Source organism: Puma concolor, chromosome B4 (genome assembly GCF_028749965.1).
Source record: "Puma concolor isolate L17-30 chromosome B4, mPumCon1.1.hap2, whole genome shotgun sequence".
Lineage (NCBI taxonomy): Eukaryota > Metazoa > Chordata > Mammalia > Carnivora > Felidae > Puma > Puma concolor.
In genome coordinates, this window is record NC_141673.1 from 3,272,998 (window position 1) to 3,288,087 (window position 15,090).

At 55.3% G+C, this 15,090-nt stretch overlaps 1 protein-coding gene across 10 annotated transcripts in view; it reads left to right on the top strand.

The window, feature by feature from the left end:
• CERK (ceramide kinase) overlaps positions 1 to 15,090 on the top strand; it is a 47,829-nt gene that overhangs the window by 21,817 nt on the left and 10,922 nt on the right. For 9 of the 10 annotated variants that reach the window (XR_015253220.1, XR_015253218.1, XR_015253222.1 and 6 more), the window contains exons 2-6: positions 1,924 to 2,037; positions 2,363 to 2,485; positions 7,718 to 7,843; positions 9,702 to 9,765; positions 10,042 to 10,187. Coding sequence is in view for 2 of the 10 variants with exons in the window: in XM_086711983.1 (XP_086568109.1) it covers positions 1,924 to 2,037; positions 2,363 to 2,485; positions 7,718 to 7,843; positions 9,702 to 9,765; positions 10,042 to 10,187 (573 nt within the window). In the remaining 8 variants the exon portion in view is untranslated. The remainder of the gene's footprint in view (positions 1 to 1,923; positions 2,038 to 2,362; positions 2,486 to 7,717; positions 7,844 to 9,701; positions 9,766 to 10,041; positions 10,188 to 15,090) is intronic. The other variant, XM_086711982.1, reaches the window with a different exon arrangement.

The following is a 15,090-nucleotide window of genomic DNA, read 5'->3' on the forward strand; positions in this document are numbered from 1 at the left end:
CCTGCACGCCGTAGGAGGGCGGGGTGGGGCCTGTGGCGGGGACCATAGGTGGTGCCCATGGGGGTTGTCAGAGCCGAGGTCCTGTCATTGATTGGTGCGTGGGGCGTAGCGGGCTCGTGACCCCGCCTGCGGGACTCGAGAGGCTGGCGCAGCTGAGCGCGTGGTGGCGTTTGCGACGTCTCGCCCGCCCTCCTGTGGTCCCCCGGGTCTGTGAAACCAATCCGGCAGGATTAGGAATTATTAATGTGTAGACTCCTTTCAGTGGGTTCTCCCGTGAGTCATTTGTAACTTTTACTAATTTACCAGCATGACATGACTGTTGTCCTCATCTGTCGTGCAGTTTCTTAAGTCGGTCAGCCGTTTGTTCGAACGTCAAGAAGCGCGTTACTCCGAATTACTGTGCGCACTTAGCTTCGTATGGTTTCCTCTCTGCCGTTTCTTACCAGACGGGCCTAAGCGCAGTGACTGTGCGGGGGTGGGGAGGTCCTGATGTTTGTTCTCAGTGGTCTCAGAAGACCGCCGTGTGAGCGTTTGGTCGTGAGTGGTGAGCCCCCGACTCCTCCCTGCGTGGGCCCGGCCTGTGCCCCGTGCAGAGCTGGGCCCCAGACACTCCTGTTGTGGGAGATGGGTGCCCAGTGCCGGGCGGGGCGGGGCTGGAAGGCAGGAGGACGTGGAGAGGCAGGCTGCGGGATGAGCAGGGAGGTGTTGCCCTGCCCTGAGCAGACGCCGACCACAGCAGGGGCAGGGGGGAGTGGGGAGGAGAGAGCCACAGCTTCCGGCCAAGGCAGGGTGAACGCAGGGTGCCCTGCAGGGAGGCCGGGGCGACAGGCGTCGCTGAGGGCTGCGCCCTGAGCTGCACCCCACTCACCCCCCGTGTCTGGGAGCGGGGCCTGGTGGGCACCTTGAGCCCACGCCGCCCTCTGAGGCCCTGGTTCCTCTGCAAGAGTGTCCCTTCCCCGTGGTCCTGGGCACTCTGACCCCACTGGGGACCGGCCCTGCCAGCCCCCCAAGGCTTCTCAAGGGGCCCAAGCCCATCCAGATGCTGCCTTCCCTGGTCTTACACCCTGATCCCTGAGGGCAAGGACTTCACAACGATGTAAAGGTCCTGGGGTGTCAGAGCAGTGCCACCCACATGGCTGTTGCAGAAATTACAGCGCTTCGGCTAGATTGCGGGTCTCATAGCCACGCTGGGACCAAAGTGCAGATGATAACGTTCTTGTTGGTAAATCTTAACAGCAGTTCACGGAGGAGCTTCCGGAACGGAGGCTGTTCAGACCAGGGCCTGCTGTCCTGGGCCTTGGCCTCCCAGTGTCCCAGGCTCTGGTTTCTGTTACCGCCTGCCCTCTCCCCCCTCCACCGCTGTGTTCATGTCCGGCTTTCCTGGGCCCTTTACCTGGAGGCGGCCTCTCCCTGGGTTTCCCACGGTGGACAGCATCCGCCGTTGTCCTCTGCAGGCCCACCCAGGGGTCCCCCTCCCGCACCCGATTGGACCCCCCAGGCCTTTCCAGAGCCCCCACCCTCCCCCCGCCTCGGCTTCCCAGGGGCCCTCACCCTCTAGGCACCCCTGGCGTCCTGGCTCCTGCCATGTGCTTCCTCCCTACTTGGACCTCTGAGCCAGACTAAGGACACTGTGTCTCGAGACTCTCTTCCCGAGTTGAGCACAGTCTCCAGCCGGGGAAGGCAGCGGAGCAAATCATTTGGAAAGCTGGCGGTCTCCATTCTGTTGGGTGAACCACCCCACCCTCTGGTAACGTCGACCCCGCGCAGTTAGCGCCGATTCAAAACCTACAGTACGATTCTTTTCTTTACTTCTGGATTTCTAATGAGAATGTGAAAGCAGAGCGTTCCCAGCATTTCGGGTTGGACTTCTGTGTTTGTGTGAATTCTGTGCAGTCGTCTGACGTGAGGCTGTGGTCTTTCCAGATGCCTGCTCTGTGCCCGTCTCTGAGATCATCACCGTCGAAGAAACTGACATCCACAGCAGGCACTACGGCCGCGGAAAATGGCAGAAGATGGAGAAGCCCTTCGCTTTCACAGGTGATGGAGCGAATCCGTCCCGTGTCTCCGGGGACTGCGCGCAGATGCCCCAAAAGGCCATGGTTTCGTCGCTTGCTCGACAAATTCAGTGTTTCTTTGCTTTATCTCGCAGAGACTGCCTTATGCAGTTTTTCCCAAGATCTCCTTTTGATTAATGTTTTGATCAGCTTTGACTTTCTTTGCTTTTTAACATGAGTGAGGAGAACTGAGACATAGGCCGGAAGGCGGGGGCGGCACGGGGACCCTGCCAGGCTGCGAGGCTGCACATGGGGCGCGAGGCTGTGCTCCGTGACCCCCCGACCCGCCGCGCTGTCTGTCTCCGCAGTGCACTGCGTGAAGAGGGCCCGACGTCACCGCTGGAGGTGGGCGCAGGTGACCTTCTGCTGTGCTGAGGAGCCGCTGTGTCACCTGTGGCTGCAGACGCTGCGGGAGCTGCTGGAGAAGCTGAGTACGTGGAGAGAGGCGCGGTCGCCGGGGCCTGCGTGGGACCCTGTGATCGTGGCTGCTTCCCTGCCTTTTGCACACCTTCCCGTAACCAAGTGCACTGCTGAATTGGGGTGGCTTAAAAACATACTAGTTTTACCGCTTACGGGACCAGCCTGGCACCGGGCGCTGCCCCAAGCATGGCCTTCCAGGGGCCGGGGCGCCTTCCCTGACCGGCCGCGAGGTGGCGGGGGGGGGGGGGGTGGGGGGACAGGCCCCTGGGCCCGCTGAGCCTCAGGTTCTATTTCTGGGAAGCCAGGATGGCGATAGCTACGTTCCTGGTGGATGTGGGGAGTGAGCTAGGGACGTGGGGGCGCCCCTGTGCACACCTGCGCCCCGAGTCTGTCTGTCGCCCCTTGGAACGCGCAAGATGCCAGCTCATCCTCTGTCTGGAGTCCTGTTTGGTTGTGATCGTAACACGTCGTTCTGTGAGCTCAGTCCAGGCTTTCTTTCACTGTAGAAGAGAAACCGTGTGTGGGTAGGTTTGTTTTCGGTCTTCTTTGATTCATTTGGCATCTGGATCAAAGAAGCGAATTATAATATGTTGAAGGCCTGTCAGCTGCAGAGAGACTCGCTAGCTCGAAGAGGTGCCTTTGGTATTCTGCATCCCGCCATCTAATCCCGCGGGACGTGACCTCCCTTACCTGCTGCCGGGCCAGTGACCCCCGACCTCTCCCCACGTCTCCCAGCGCAAGGGCCCTGTCCTGCTGTGTGAGTCTGCGTGGAAGTTGCCCCCTGCCCGTCTGCCGCCTTCTCCTCCATCTTTCCAGACTCGTCCTCCGCGTCCCCGCTGCCCCCTTCCTGCTTCCTCTGCTCGCTTTCCTGAGGCTCTGAATCTGTAGACTCGGGCCGATTCTGTAGGTTCAGACCCCAAGAGGAAGTTCACCGAACCTGCCCCCCATTGGACGGCGGGCGCCTGTTTCCCGCGTAACTAGTAGGAAAGCGCACACAGTTGTACGCGCGTCGCAGGCGCTGGTGTGGGCAAGAACTCCGGGATTCTGTTACCTCAGCTACTCTGTAACTAACTCTGTGTCCGTCTGTTGTGGTGTTTACTGGAGGTCGTGTAGACGCAGGGAAGCGCCCGGATCCAGAGCGCGTGGCCCGGGAGCTCTCACACACCCGGCGCTCTGAGCAAGCATCTGGCATCCACATCCAGAACACCGCCAGCTCCCGGGGCTCCCTGGGCCCCCTGCGGGCATCCCCCCCCCCCCGCTCCCCCACGGGGTGATCACTGCCTGGCTTCTGAACGACCGGCTTCAGTTGATGAGTCACCGTGCTCTGCAGAGCTCCTGTGTCTGGCTGGCTGGCTCAGTGTCAGTTTGTGAAGCTTCCCCACGCTGTGCGTGCGGTGTCAGCTGCTTGTTCTCTTGATGGCGTGGCCCTCTGTGTCCGACCACTTACTCATCCATTTTACTGTGGCGGGTCGCTGGGAGAGCTCCCCGGTGTGGGCCGCTGCAGACAATCCTGTATGTTCTGAACGTTCTGGTGCGTGTCTCCTGTGGACACATGCCTGCATTTCCATTGGCTGCGTGCGGGAGTGCAGTTGGTGGTTCGAGTGGCCCCCGGGGCATATGTGCCACCTCAGTAGACAGCGTCAGACGGCGACACTCCCACCAGCAGAATATGAGAGTCCCGGTTGCCCCAAGTCTTGCCCACACCTTAATAATTGTAGCTGTTTGGGTGGGTGTTACGAGTCTTGCGTGACGGGGTTAATTTACATTTCCCTGATAGCTAAAGAGGTTGAGAAACACGCTCCTGTGTTTCTGGGCCATTCGGAAATCCCCTTTCATAAGGAGTCTGCTGTTCGGGTCTCTTGTCCACTTTTCTGTTGGGTTATCTGTCTTTTCTTAATGTTACATGGATATTCTTTGTATACCATGGATCCAGCTCTTTTATTGGATTTATGAATTACCGACATCATTTCTCTTTCTGTGGCTTGCCTTTGTAGTCTCTTACTGGTGTCTGTTGATGGACGGACATCCTTTTTTTTTTTTTTTTTCTTTTTTTAAGTAGGCTTCATCCCAGCATGGAGCCCAACATGGGGCTCGAACTCACCAACCGTGAGATCAAGACCCAAGCTGAGATCAGAGTCGGACGGGTAACCAACTGAGCCCCCAGGTGCCCCAGACATCCTTCATTTTAATGTAGATCTATTTATCTTTTTGTTTTGTTTTGCTCTATGGTTAGTTTGGGTCCTATTTGACATCTTTGCCCACTCCAGAGCCATGAAGATATTTTCTCCTGAGAACTTTGTTTTACCTTTCACATTTAGACCTAGAATCCACCTAGAATTCATTTGGGTGTGTGGTGTTAGGTGAGCGGTCAGGGTTTACTTAAACACAGACCCCACGCCATTGAGGGAAGGAGTGTCCCTCCCCCCACACGCCATGAGCCGCCAAGTTGTTCTCCACGAACTTGGCTCGTGTGTGCAGAACTTGAATGGATTTCCACTTTGTGCCCAGTGACGTTGCTAAGTCCACTTTTTAATAGATTGATGGTTCTTTTGGATTTTCTTCGAACGCAGTCATGTCAACTGTGAGTAACGACCCTTCTCGTTCATCCGTCTTGGTTCTTGTGCCATTTATGTCTCTTTCTCACAGTTTTGCCCTGGTGTGGATCCCAGCGTGCGGAGGGTCGTCTCAGTCCTGTTCTCGGGGCCGTTTCCGACATTTCACTGTCAAGGATGATGTTTCTTAGGTTTTTCATAGATTTTTAAAAAAACATATTAAAGGGGTGCCTGGCGGGCTCAGTCGGCGGAGCGGGCAACTCCTGATCTCGGGGTCATGAGTTTGAGCCCCACGTTGGGTGTAGAGATTTCTAAAAAAGTAAAACTGAGGGGCGCCTGGGTGGCTTGGTTGGTTAAGCGTCTGACTTCGGCTCAGGTCATGATCTCACGGTCCGTGAGTTTGAGCCCCGCGTCGGGCTCTGTGCTGACAGCTCAGAGCCTGCAGCCTGTTTCAGATTCTGTGTCTCCCTCTCTCTCTGCCCCTCCCCTGTTCATGCTCTGTCTCTCTCTGTCTCAAAAATAAATAAACATTAAAAAAAATAAAAAAATAAAAAGTAAAACCGAAAAAAGAATTAAAAATAGGTAAAAACATATAAAGGACGTTCTTTTCAAATTCTTAGTTTTAGGAGTTTGTTTTTCCTTCAGCCATAACTAACTGATAAATTTGATGAATGCTTTTTCTGCATCTGTTGGGGTGCCTGTGTGATTGTCTCCTTTTGGAGTCCATGTGTTAAGTACATTGGCTTCTCTTTGTACAGATGCCTTTGTATTCCTATGAAATCCAACTTGGTCATGACGTGTTACTCTTTTTCTATGTATTTCTGGAGTTGACTTGCTGATATTTGGTTCAGGATTTCTACGCCTCGGCTAAGGGGAGACATCGACCCATAGCTCCCCTCTGACCACGCCCTTGTCTGGTTTTGCTGCCAAGCATTGGTGGCCCCATGCGGGGAGCTGGGAGGCGCTCGGTCCTTCTGTGCAAGAGTTTATGTGATTCTGGGGACTATGGTCTTCCCTAAAAACTTGGAAGGATTCACTGGTGAGCCCTCTGGGCCTGGGCTTTCTTTGGGAGGTTTTCATTAATGACTTTGGTTTCTTTATTAAATACCAGACTCGTCAGATTTTTCTATTGCTTCTGCCAGCTTTGGTAAATTGTATTTGTTTTCAGAAAATTTGTCTATCCAAATTTATAAGTTTATTCATAATCCTTTCACTTTCCCTGTAATATGTGCAGATTCTGGAATAATGTCCCCTTTCTTGCTCTTGGTAAATAATAGTTTATCTCTTCTCCCTTTTTCTTTATCAGCTTTATTAAGGAATTACCAATTTCATGAATCTCTTCAAAGAACCAACTTCTGACTTTGTTGATTTTCTCTACTGTGTGTTATCCCCCCTCCAGTATTTTATTATGAAGATTTTCAAGCATACAGAAGGGAAAAATTACAAGAATTGTACAGTGAATGCACACATATCCAAAGCCTCGATTCTACAGTGGTTAACATGTTGTTGTATCTGCTTTGTCGATGTCTGTGGATCTATCCAGTAGTTAATAGTGTTCTTCGCTGAGTTTCAGAGTTAAGTGATGGATGTGGGGTGCTTCACCTTTAAACACTTCAGCGGGCGACTCACTAATTAGAGATGAACATTTATTTACAGTTCTGAGCTAGAATTTCCGTACAGCGAAACGGACAGACCGTGAGTTTAAATCCGTGATGTTGACACACAACGTACAGGTGCCGTGTACCCCACACCCCTCCCTGTGAGACTCACGTCACCCCAGAGTCTTCTGATGATCCTTCCCATCAGTGCAGAGAGGATCACTCTGAATGGAATCGTGTGACGGGGGCCTTTCGAGGGCTTCGGGCTCTCTGCGTAATGAGTCAGAGATGTGTCCGTGCTGGTAAATATGCCAGCGGTTTGTGCCTTTTTATGGCCGAGTAGCATTCCATTGTGCAGCTGGACCACTGGTGTGTCGGTCGTCAGTCGACGGGCGTTTGGGATATTTCTGCTCGGGGCTGTTGCGAATGGCCCCGCTGGGAACATCTGTGTGCAGGATTTTGTGGGGACTTAGGTTTTCAGTTTTCTTGGGCATATATACTTTCTTGCCACGTCGATTGATTTGTTAGTAAAGTTGGGTTTTTAAATATCAAAATCTGTTTGAACTGACCCCAACAGAAATGTGGGAGCTGTTGTAAGAGCACAGGCGTGACCCACGTGGGGAGGTTCTCTGGACGGGACTGGAACCAGGGACCGAGGGGCTGTCCGTGTCTCGCCGTCTGTCCGTCTCTCTGTCCGTCTCCATGGACTACATGTCAGGCTCTGTCTGTGCCTGTCGGTCTGTCTGTCTCTCCTGGCGCTCTGTCCCGTATATCCGTTTCTTCTTGTTCTCTGCAGACCCACGTTCCTGAACATGAAGCAGGCGAGGCTGCTGCTGCCTTCTGAGTTCTGGGGGCTTCTGGGAGACCTTGCAGATGTGCAGAGCTTCTGCCCGTTCTCACAGGCCGGCCCTTCTCCCTGCTCGTAGAAGAAGAAGCCTTTCCGTGCTGTTCTTTGACTTAAAAATACTTTCTCCCAGACGGTCCTGCGCAGATTCCTCACACCATCGTGGTTTGATTTTGTTCAGTAACACAGTACTTGCGAGAGAGTATTTGCGACACCCGTTGTGATTTACGCATTGTTGTTGTCTTGTAGCATCCAGACCAAAGCATTTACTGGTGTTTATTAATCCGTTTGGAGGGAAAGGACAAGGCAAGCGGATATATGAAAGGAAAGTGGCCCCACTGTTTACCTTAGCGTCCATCACCACCGAAATAATCGGTAAGGTGTAAATTCTCCGTTAAATACATAGGCGTGTTTGAGAATGATTCTAGACAAGATTTTTATCTTATGTGATTATTTTATTTATTTATTTTTAATTTTTTTAAATGTTTGTTTATTTTTGACAGAGAGAGCGCGAGTAAGCATGGGGGGGGGGCGGGCAGAGAGAGAGGGAGGCCCGGAATTCAAAGCAGGCGCCAGGCTCCGAGCTGTCAGCACAGAGCCCAATGTGGGTCTCAGACTCACAGACCATGAGATCATGACCTGAGCTGAAGTCAAACGCTTAACCGACTGAGCCACCCAGGCGCCCCTCTACACTTTAAAAAAAAAAAAACTTACTAAAATTGTATTTATTCTTGCTTTAATTGTTTTTTAATGTTTATTTTTGAGAGACAGAGCAGGAGCGGGGGAGGGGCAGATAGAGGGAGACACAGAATCCGAAGCAAGCTCCAGGCCCTGAGCTGTCAGCACAGAGCCCGACGCGGGGCTCGAACTCACGGACCGTGAGATCATGACCTGAGCCGAAGTCGGACGCTTCACCGACTGAGCCACCCAGGCGCCCCATTATGTGATTATTTTAAACAAAATAAAATACGTTGTTTTCTCTGCCAGAATGGGAACAGTACAAAACAAAGACTGTATACCTCTCTGACCCAGTCTTAGCATAGAAGAGAAACACTAAGAAGATAAAAGGGTCAGGATCACGGACAGAAGATTCGTGGAAGAAGAAAGACGAGCGATTCGATGAGGCTTAGAAGTAATTTCACCAATGAGTGATGTTTTAAGAAACGTGATGTGGTTTTAAGTGCAGATTCTCAACGCCGGGCGGGTGCAGGAAGCCGGGGTTCTCCTCCCCGGACCCCGTGCTCTGGGGTCTGCACACGCGTGTTAAAGAGCCACTGGCAGTGTGGGCGAAGAGCCTTACAAATTAGGGGGTCGGTCAGGAGTCCAGATGTGAGTCCTCCCCAGGACGGCAGTCGGATGCACAGAAGTGCCCACGCGTGCACTGCCACGTCCCGTAAGAGCAGCACACTGAGACCGCGTAAATGCCCGCCAACAGGAAACGTGGAGGTACCACTGCCCGAGTGTGGCGAAACGGAAGGGACAGCGAGCGGGTGGACCTTTAACGTGGTCTTTACGGAGAGCTTTTCACTTAAGAAAATGGTCAGGGCCGGGGCGCCTGGGTGGCGCAGTCGGTTAAGCGTCCGACTTCAGCCAGGTCATGATCTCGCGGTCCGTGAGTTCGAGCCCCGCGTCAGGCTCTGGGCTGATGGCTCAGAGCCTGGAGCCTGTTTCCGATTCTGTGTCTCCCTCTCTCTCTGCCCCTCCCCCGTTCATGCTCTGTCTCTCTCTGTCCCAAAAATAAATAAACGTTGAAAAAAAAAAAAATTTAAAAAGAAAATGGTCAGGGCCGGGAACACCGGGATATAAGTCTGCCCGCACAGCAGAATTTCAGTTGTGTCTTTGTGTCTTACGTTGAGTATACAGATGTGGGCTGACGTTTCCTTTTCTTTTTTCTTTTCTTTTCTTTTCTCTTTTCTTTTCTTTTCTTTTACGTCTTGGTATTTTTCTAAAATTTCAAACGAACTTGGATAATAAGGAAAAGCTATAAAATCTCTTTCCAAAAAGTTACCATTTGTTGGCAATTAGATGCCAAGAAGGTGGCGTCTCCCCCCCGAGGAATGCGTCCTGAACGAGGGTTGCCTCCGCCTGGGCTCGGCGCCCCACCCCCACTCCATCCCCCTGAGGATGTTCTAGGACCTCATTTTAAAAGAATGGTTTGCTTGCCTCTTATGTTAACTCAGACTCTCAGATTCGAACGTAAACCGTACAATGAAATATTATCTTTTCCCCGTAGTCACCGAACGTGCTAATCAGGCCAAGGAGAGCTTATACGAGATCAACATAGATAAATACGACGGGTGAGTAAGGTTCCTTTCAGGCCCTCCCCACCTGTCTTAGTTTTGTCCGCTCCCTGCCCTTGCTTTTCCTGATTGTCAAAGTAAACCTGCTTCCTATAGAAAACCAGAAACTGCAGAAAATTTCCATCACCCCTCCTCTGCGTCTGGGAGACAACCGTGGGCCGTTTTCCTTCTCCATCTTACTACCTGCATATGCAGATTAACTTTTTCTGAGCAGTGGAGAGCACGGCGTTGCGGGGACAGCAGAAGGGACCCTAACCCCCGTGTCCCCTGCAGGATTGTCTGCGTTGGTGGAGACGGCATGTTCAGCGAGGTCTTGCACGGCCTGATTGGCAGGACACAGAGGAACGCCGGCGTGGACCAGAACCAGCCCCGGGCAGCCCTGGTGCCCAGCCCACTCCGGATCGGCATCATCCCCGCGGGTAGGGCGTCCCGTCCCCGTCCCCGTCCCCGTCCCTGTCCCCGGGGGCATGGAGCTTCCTTCAGGTTCATTCTGTTACCGAGCTGGGGATTTTATCGGCACATGGGTGAAGGCTTTGTTGACAGTTGATGGCGGAGGAAAGGACCACTGATGTGTGCCTGGGGGAGTCCTGTCTTCCCCCGACACCTGCTTCCCACAAGCGCCCAGAAGCTGGCAGCTGGGGGACAGTTGGCTCTCAAAGGACTGCCGAATGGCAGGGGAAGGGGGTGAGGGGATGGGGGGCACTGGGACCCCAGAGCGCAACTGAGGAGGAAAGGACCCCAGAAAGCAGCTGGTCTTCTAGAAGTGGCTTGTAGCCCAGACCTGGGGGCGCTGGGGTTGGGGGAAGGGCCCGTGCAATGGGGGCCGGGAAGGAGGGAGCCGGGCCTGTTAACCCTGTGGGCCCCTGGGCTGCGTCCCAAAGACATAGCTCAGCCGGTTTTAGGTCTTTCTAGGAAGTGCCTAGTTCTTTGAAAAATGACAGTGCTAAGGCAAGCAAAGCCTGGGCATTGTTGGTTTAAGCCTTTGCAAACAAGGCCACGGGGATGAGGCGCCTTCTGCCCTGCGCCCTGTGTCCCCGCCCTGTGTCCGCACTGACACAGGCTGGCTGCGGGCCAGGGTCTGGGCAATATCCCCACGTCACGCGTCATGTAATTCCTGTAATTCCGTGGTCACGACCGCTCTGTGAGGGAGGTGCCGCCATCATCCACAGATGAGGGGTCTCAAGGTCACCCAGAAGGGCACGGACCGTGGGAACTCAGAGACCTCTCTGCCCCACCCTACAGTCAGGAAGAGTCTTGTCTTTTTCCGACTGACGGTGTTTGTATATTAAACGTATTTATTCTTGGTCGCTTCGGTCTCAGCTGTTTTCTCAGGTTAGGCTTGTCTTTGGACTTTGAATGTGGTCTGCTCTGGGCTACGTGAATTTTGTTTGTCCACGTGCCAAACTATTTTTCCTCGATGTCACCACGTGCCTGCAGTGGCTCTAATACTTAAAACTCTAAGCTCTGAGCGTTGATGTTCGTGGGAGCCCGTGCAGCTGCATCAGGCATGTGAGGACGGACCGAGGCCGGCTCTGCGCCCTCTGGGCCTTGGGGTGCAGTGAACTAGACGGGTGTGGCCTCTGCCCACGGAGGAGCCCCCAGCACACGAGGAAGCGTGGGCGCTGCGGGGAAACAGTTCAGGGAGAACGGCCGGGACGGCTTCTCTCTGCAGGGAGTCCAGGGCCGTTCTGAGAGGGGACAGGTGAGGCGCCAGCCGTGCACGGGGTCAGCTGGAGCGGGGGGCAGATGGGAATGAGCTGTGTGCTGAGGAGGGGGGCCTGTGGGGCAGGAGTGCCAGGACTGGGGTAACGGAGGCGCCTGGACAGGGGCCCAGCACGGGGCTCGAGTCCCGAGGGCCTTGCGGTGAGACACAGAGGGAAGAGTCTCATGGGCCCGTGGGCAGTGTCGTCTGTGTGGGCTCGAAGACCACCCCCTACGTTCTGCTCAGGGCGCCATTGCCCGAGGCCTAGGGAGGACGCCCGTGGTTTGGTCGGTGGCCCCGTGGGCGGCTGTGACTTGGGCACAGAGTGAGCCCAAGGAACCAAGGGTGACGGAGGCGGCCAGGGTGACCCCGTGATGTTGGACTTGGCAGCCTGGGGAGGGGCCACGACGAGGCAAGAGTTCTGATGGAGATCCGAGACGGGGCTCCCGGGGGCCCTGAGGAGCAGTCGGGAGGAGGGGGTTGTGTGGGGGGGGTCCGGGACAGAGCATGATGGAGGCCACCGCTGCAGCCACTCTGGGTCCCGAGCTGATGTTTCCTAAATTCAGCCTCTTTCCGCTGGAGTATCTGGAGGTATTAGCGAGGCCGCAGAGAGCCGACCCTCCACCCGGCGTCTTCCCGTCACTGCCCCTGTGCTGCGCAGTGGGGCCCCAGCGCCTTGGGAGGGACGCGGCTCAGCATGGGGGGCCGATGATGCCAGAACCACGTCCTGACGCCTGAGCTGAGCCAGACCTTGCGTTTCCGGAAGCTGGGCCTTCCTCTTGGTTAAAGCCTGGGCCACAGGCTTGAGGAGATGACCGGGGAGTGACGTCGGACCCGAGGGTCGAGCTGTTGAAGGCACGCTGACAGAACGCCAGAAGGGAACAGTGGTGTTGGGGGCACCCGTGAGGACCGGGACGTGTGTGTGGACTTGTCTGCCGGCGCCCGGGTCCCTCCGCCTGCGCCAGAGTTCACCCAGTCCGTCGGTGCCCGTGCGTTCTCGGCCCGGCTGCGGCCCAGGAGTGAGCAAGGCCGGGCTCGTGGGCTGTGGGGACGCAGACAAGGGTGAATAAGGAAGAGAGCCGAGCAGTGGCAGGGACCACGCCCTTGCAGACGGGGGGCTCTGGACGACCTTCCGGGGTGAAGTGTGGTGAGGGCAGGAGGGGGCCTGGCTGCGGGTGTGCTGCCCTCGGGGGGCGGGGGCCTCCTGGGAGAAAGGGGCAGGTGGCAGGGGCCGGCCGAGGGGCGGCGGCCCCGTGAAGGATCCCAAGTAGGCGGGAGGCTGAGCGGTCCCCTCCTTCGAAAATCTGACCTTTCAGTAAAACGATCCCTGAAAACCGTCGGAAGCTCTGTTCACCTGCCCCACTCTTTGCCCAAAGGACCCGGGTGACCGAGAGAGAAGGTGCGTCCTGCCCGTTCAGGGCGATGGCGGGATCTAGAATTAAATCCTGGAACACAAGCACATTTCCGCCCATCTTACACCTGGATAGAAGGTGTTTGCGTTGAACTCCGGCTCCAGAAATGGGGGCCACACCCCAGCCCGGCCCAGGCCCGGACCCTGGACGCCTGACCAGAAAGGTCGGTCGCCTCGCCCTGTCCCGCCCACGCCTCCCTAGACGAGACGCCTCTGGCAGCTTGGGAACAGCACGGGCCCACCTCTGTTGTGGTTGTAGAGGGCGTCCCACGCTCGCAGACCTTCCGGCCCCACGAGGTTCCTTCTCGAGACTCGGAGCTCCCCCGCGGGGTCCCCCTGTACGGGGTGGCCCAGACGCAGGGACAGGCTTCAGAGACCTCGGTTTATAGGCTGTGGTGCAGGATAGAAGCCAGACGTCGGCTTCTGCGTTTTTATTGGAGGTCCTTGCAGAATCCTCACCGACCGTACGCGTTACATCCCTGCAGGTGCAGGCGAGTGTGGGGGTCTCCTCAGCTCTTGTGATGAGGGATGGCTTGCCAGGAAAGTAAACAGGGCCCTGGGCACACAAGGGGAGCGAGTGGGCTCTGCGGATGTTCTGGAAAGTTCTGGGGATGTGAAGGACTACCTCAGAGCATGGTTCTTTTGGAGTCTGTGCTCTCGAAACCATTTATATTATCCGAGCACCCTTCACTCTAACGACGAGTGAGCGGGTGGGGAGAGTCTGAAACCACGAGGCTTCTCGTGGACACCGTTGATGTTAATTTCTATTAAGATTAGTCACTCCTATAATCTTAAACGTTTATTTAAAAATGTGTATTTGGCTCATTTGTGGAACGAGGTGCCACTGAAGTCTTCAGGTTAAGATTGGTGAAAAAAAATATGCGTGTGTTTATATAACTTACCAACATCCAGAAGCCACATGTCAGCGTAGATTAAATAATTAAGAGCCTCCCCTCGGATCACAGACTGGACCAGATTCTGTTACTCGAAGAGACCCCAGAGGGTGCTTGCAACCCGACACGTCCGTCAGGAGCCTGGAACTTTCCGGCTGCGTCGGACATCACTTACGACGGGAGACTTGTAGATTGTCCCGGGGCCCAAGGGCAGAGACGTGGCCCCTGCTGGCGTCCAGGCCCCCCTGCCCGTTAACGCTGGTTCCTCCCGATGGATCTCGGTCTGTGCTGGGCGTGGTGTCCGTGACAAAACTGTGCCGTTCTGGATCCTGTCCTCCCTTTGTTAGGAAATCTACACCAGGCTTTCAGCAAAGGACGTGTTACACTTCGCGTTGCTCGGCCCCGTCCCAGACCTGCTGGGTCAGGATCTCGGGAGAGTGGGGTTCAGGACCCTGTTGTAAATAAGCACCCCAGGAGAGTCTCCGCCCACTCGGGCTGAGAACAGTGACCTGGATTATGACCCAGTTAGAACCGGGCCACACCTAGGGAGGACCTGGGGGTCCAGGCACTGGCCGGGTGCCACGAGGTCGCCCCTAGTGTGCAGCCGAGCATGTCAGCGTGAGGCGTGTGCCCGCCATGGCCAGCGGAGTCCCCTCACGTCTGTCAGGTGACAGCTGCCGTGCCCCTGTGACCCAGGGACGGGTCACGGCGCGTTCTGTGAAACCGGGTGCTGGTGTTGGGGGGCAGGCTTCCACGGGGCTTTTTCCGGGGTCTTCCCGAGTTGTCCTTGCTCTGCATACGCTTTCCCACTGGCAGCGTCTGCACAGGGCAGAGTCCTTTGGGTCTCGTGGCCGCTGGCACGTGCAGGGGGTTCATACTCACTGCGGAGTGCTGAGCTAGGTGCCCGGCCACCACTGCCACCCGCATTTCTCGGGGGCTCTGCTCCCCGGGACAGTTCAGGAACAGGCTCCACAGACCCTGTGAGGGGATGGCTGGTCCTATTGAACTCCGGTCTCAGAGTTGCGTTGTTTTTAAATGTTTATTTGAGAGAGAGAGACAGAGACAGAGACAGAGAGACAGAGAGAGACAGAGCATGAGCGGGGGAGGGGCAGAGAGAGAGGGAGACACAGAATCGGAAGCAGGCTCCAGGCTCCGAGCTGTCAGTGCAGAGCCCGATGTGGGGCTCAAACCCATGAACCGTGAACTCATGAGCTGAGCCTACTTACTTAACCTACTCAGCTATGAGTTTAACCTACTAAGTCACCCAGGTGCCCCTATAAACCTGCTTCTTTAAAAAAAAAATTTTTTTTTAATGT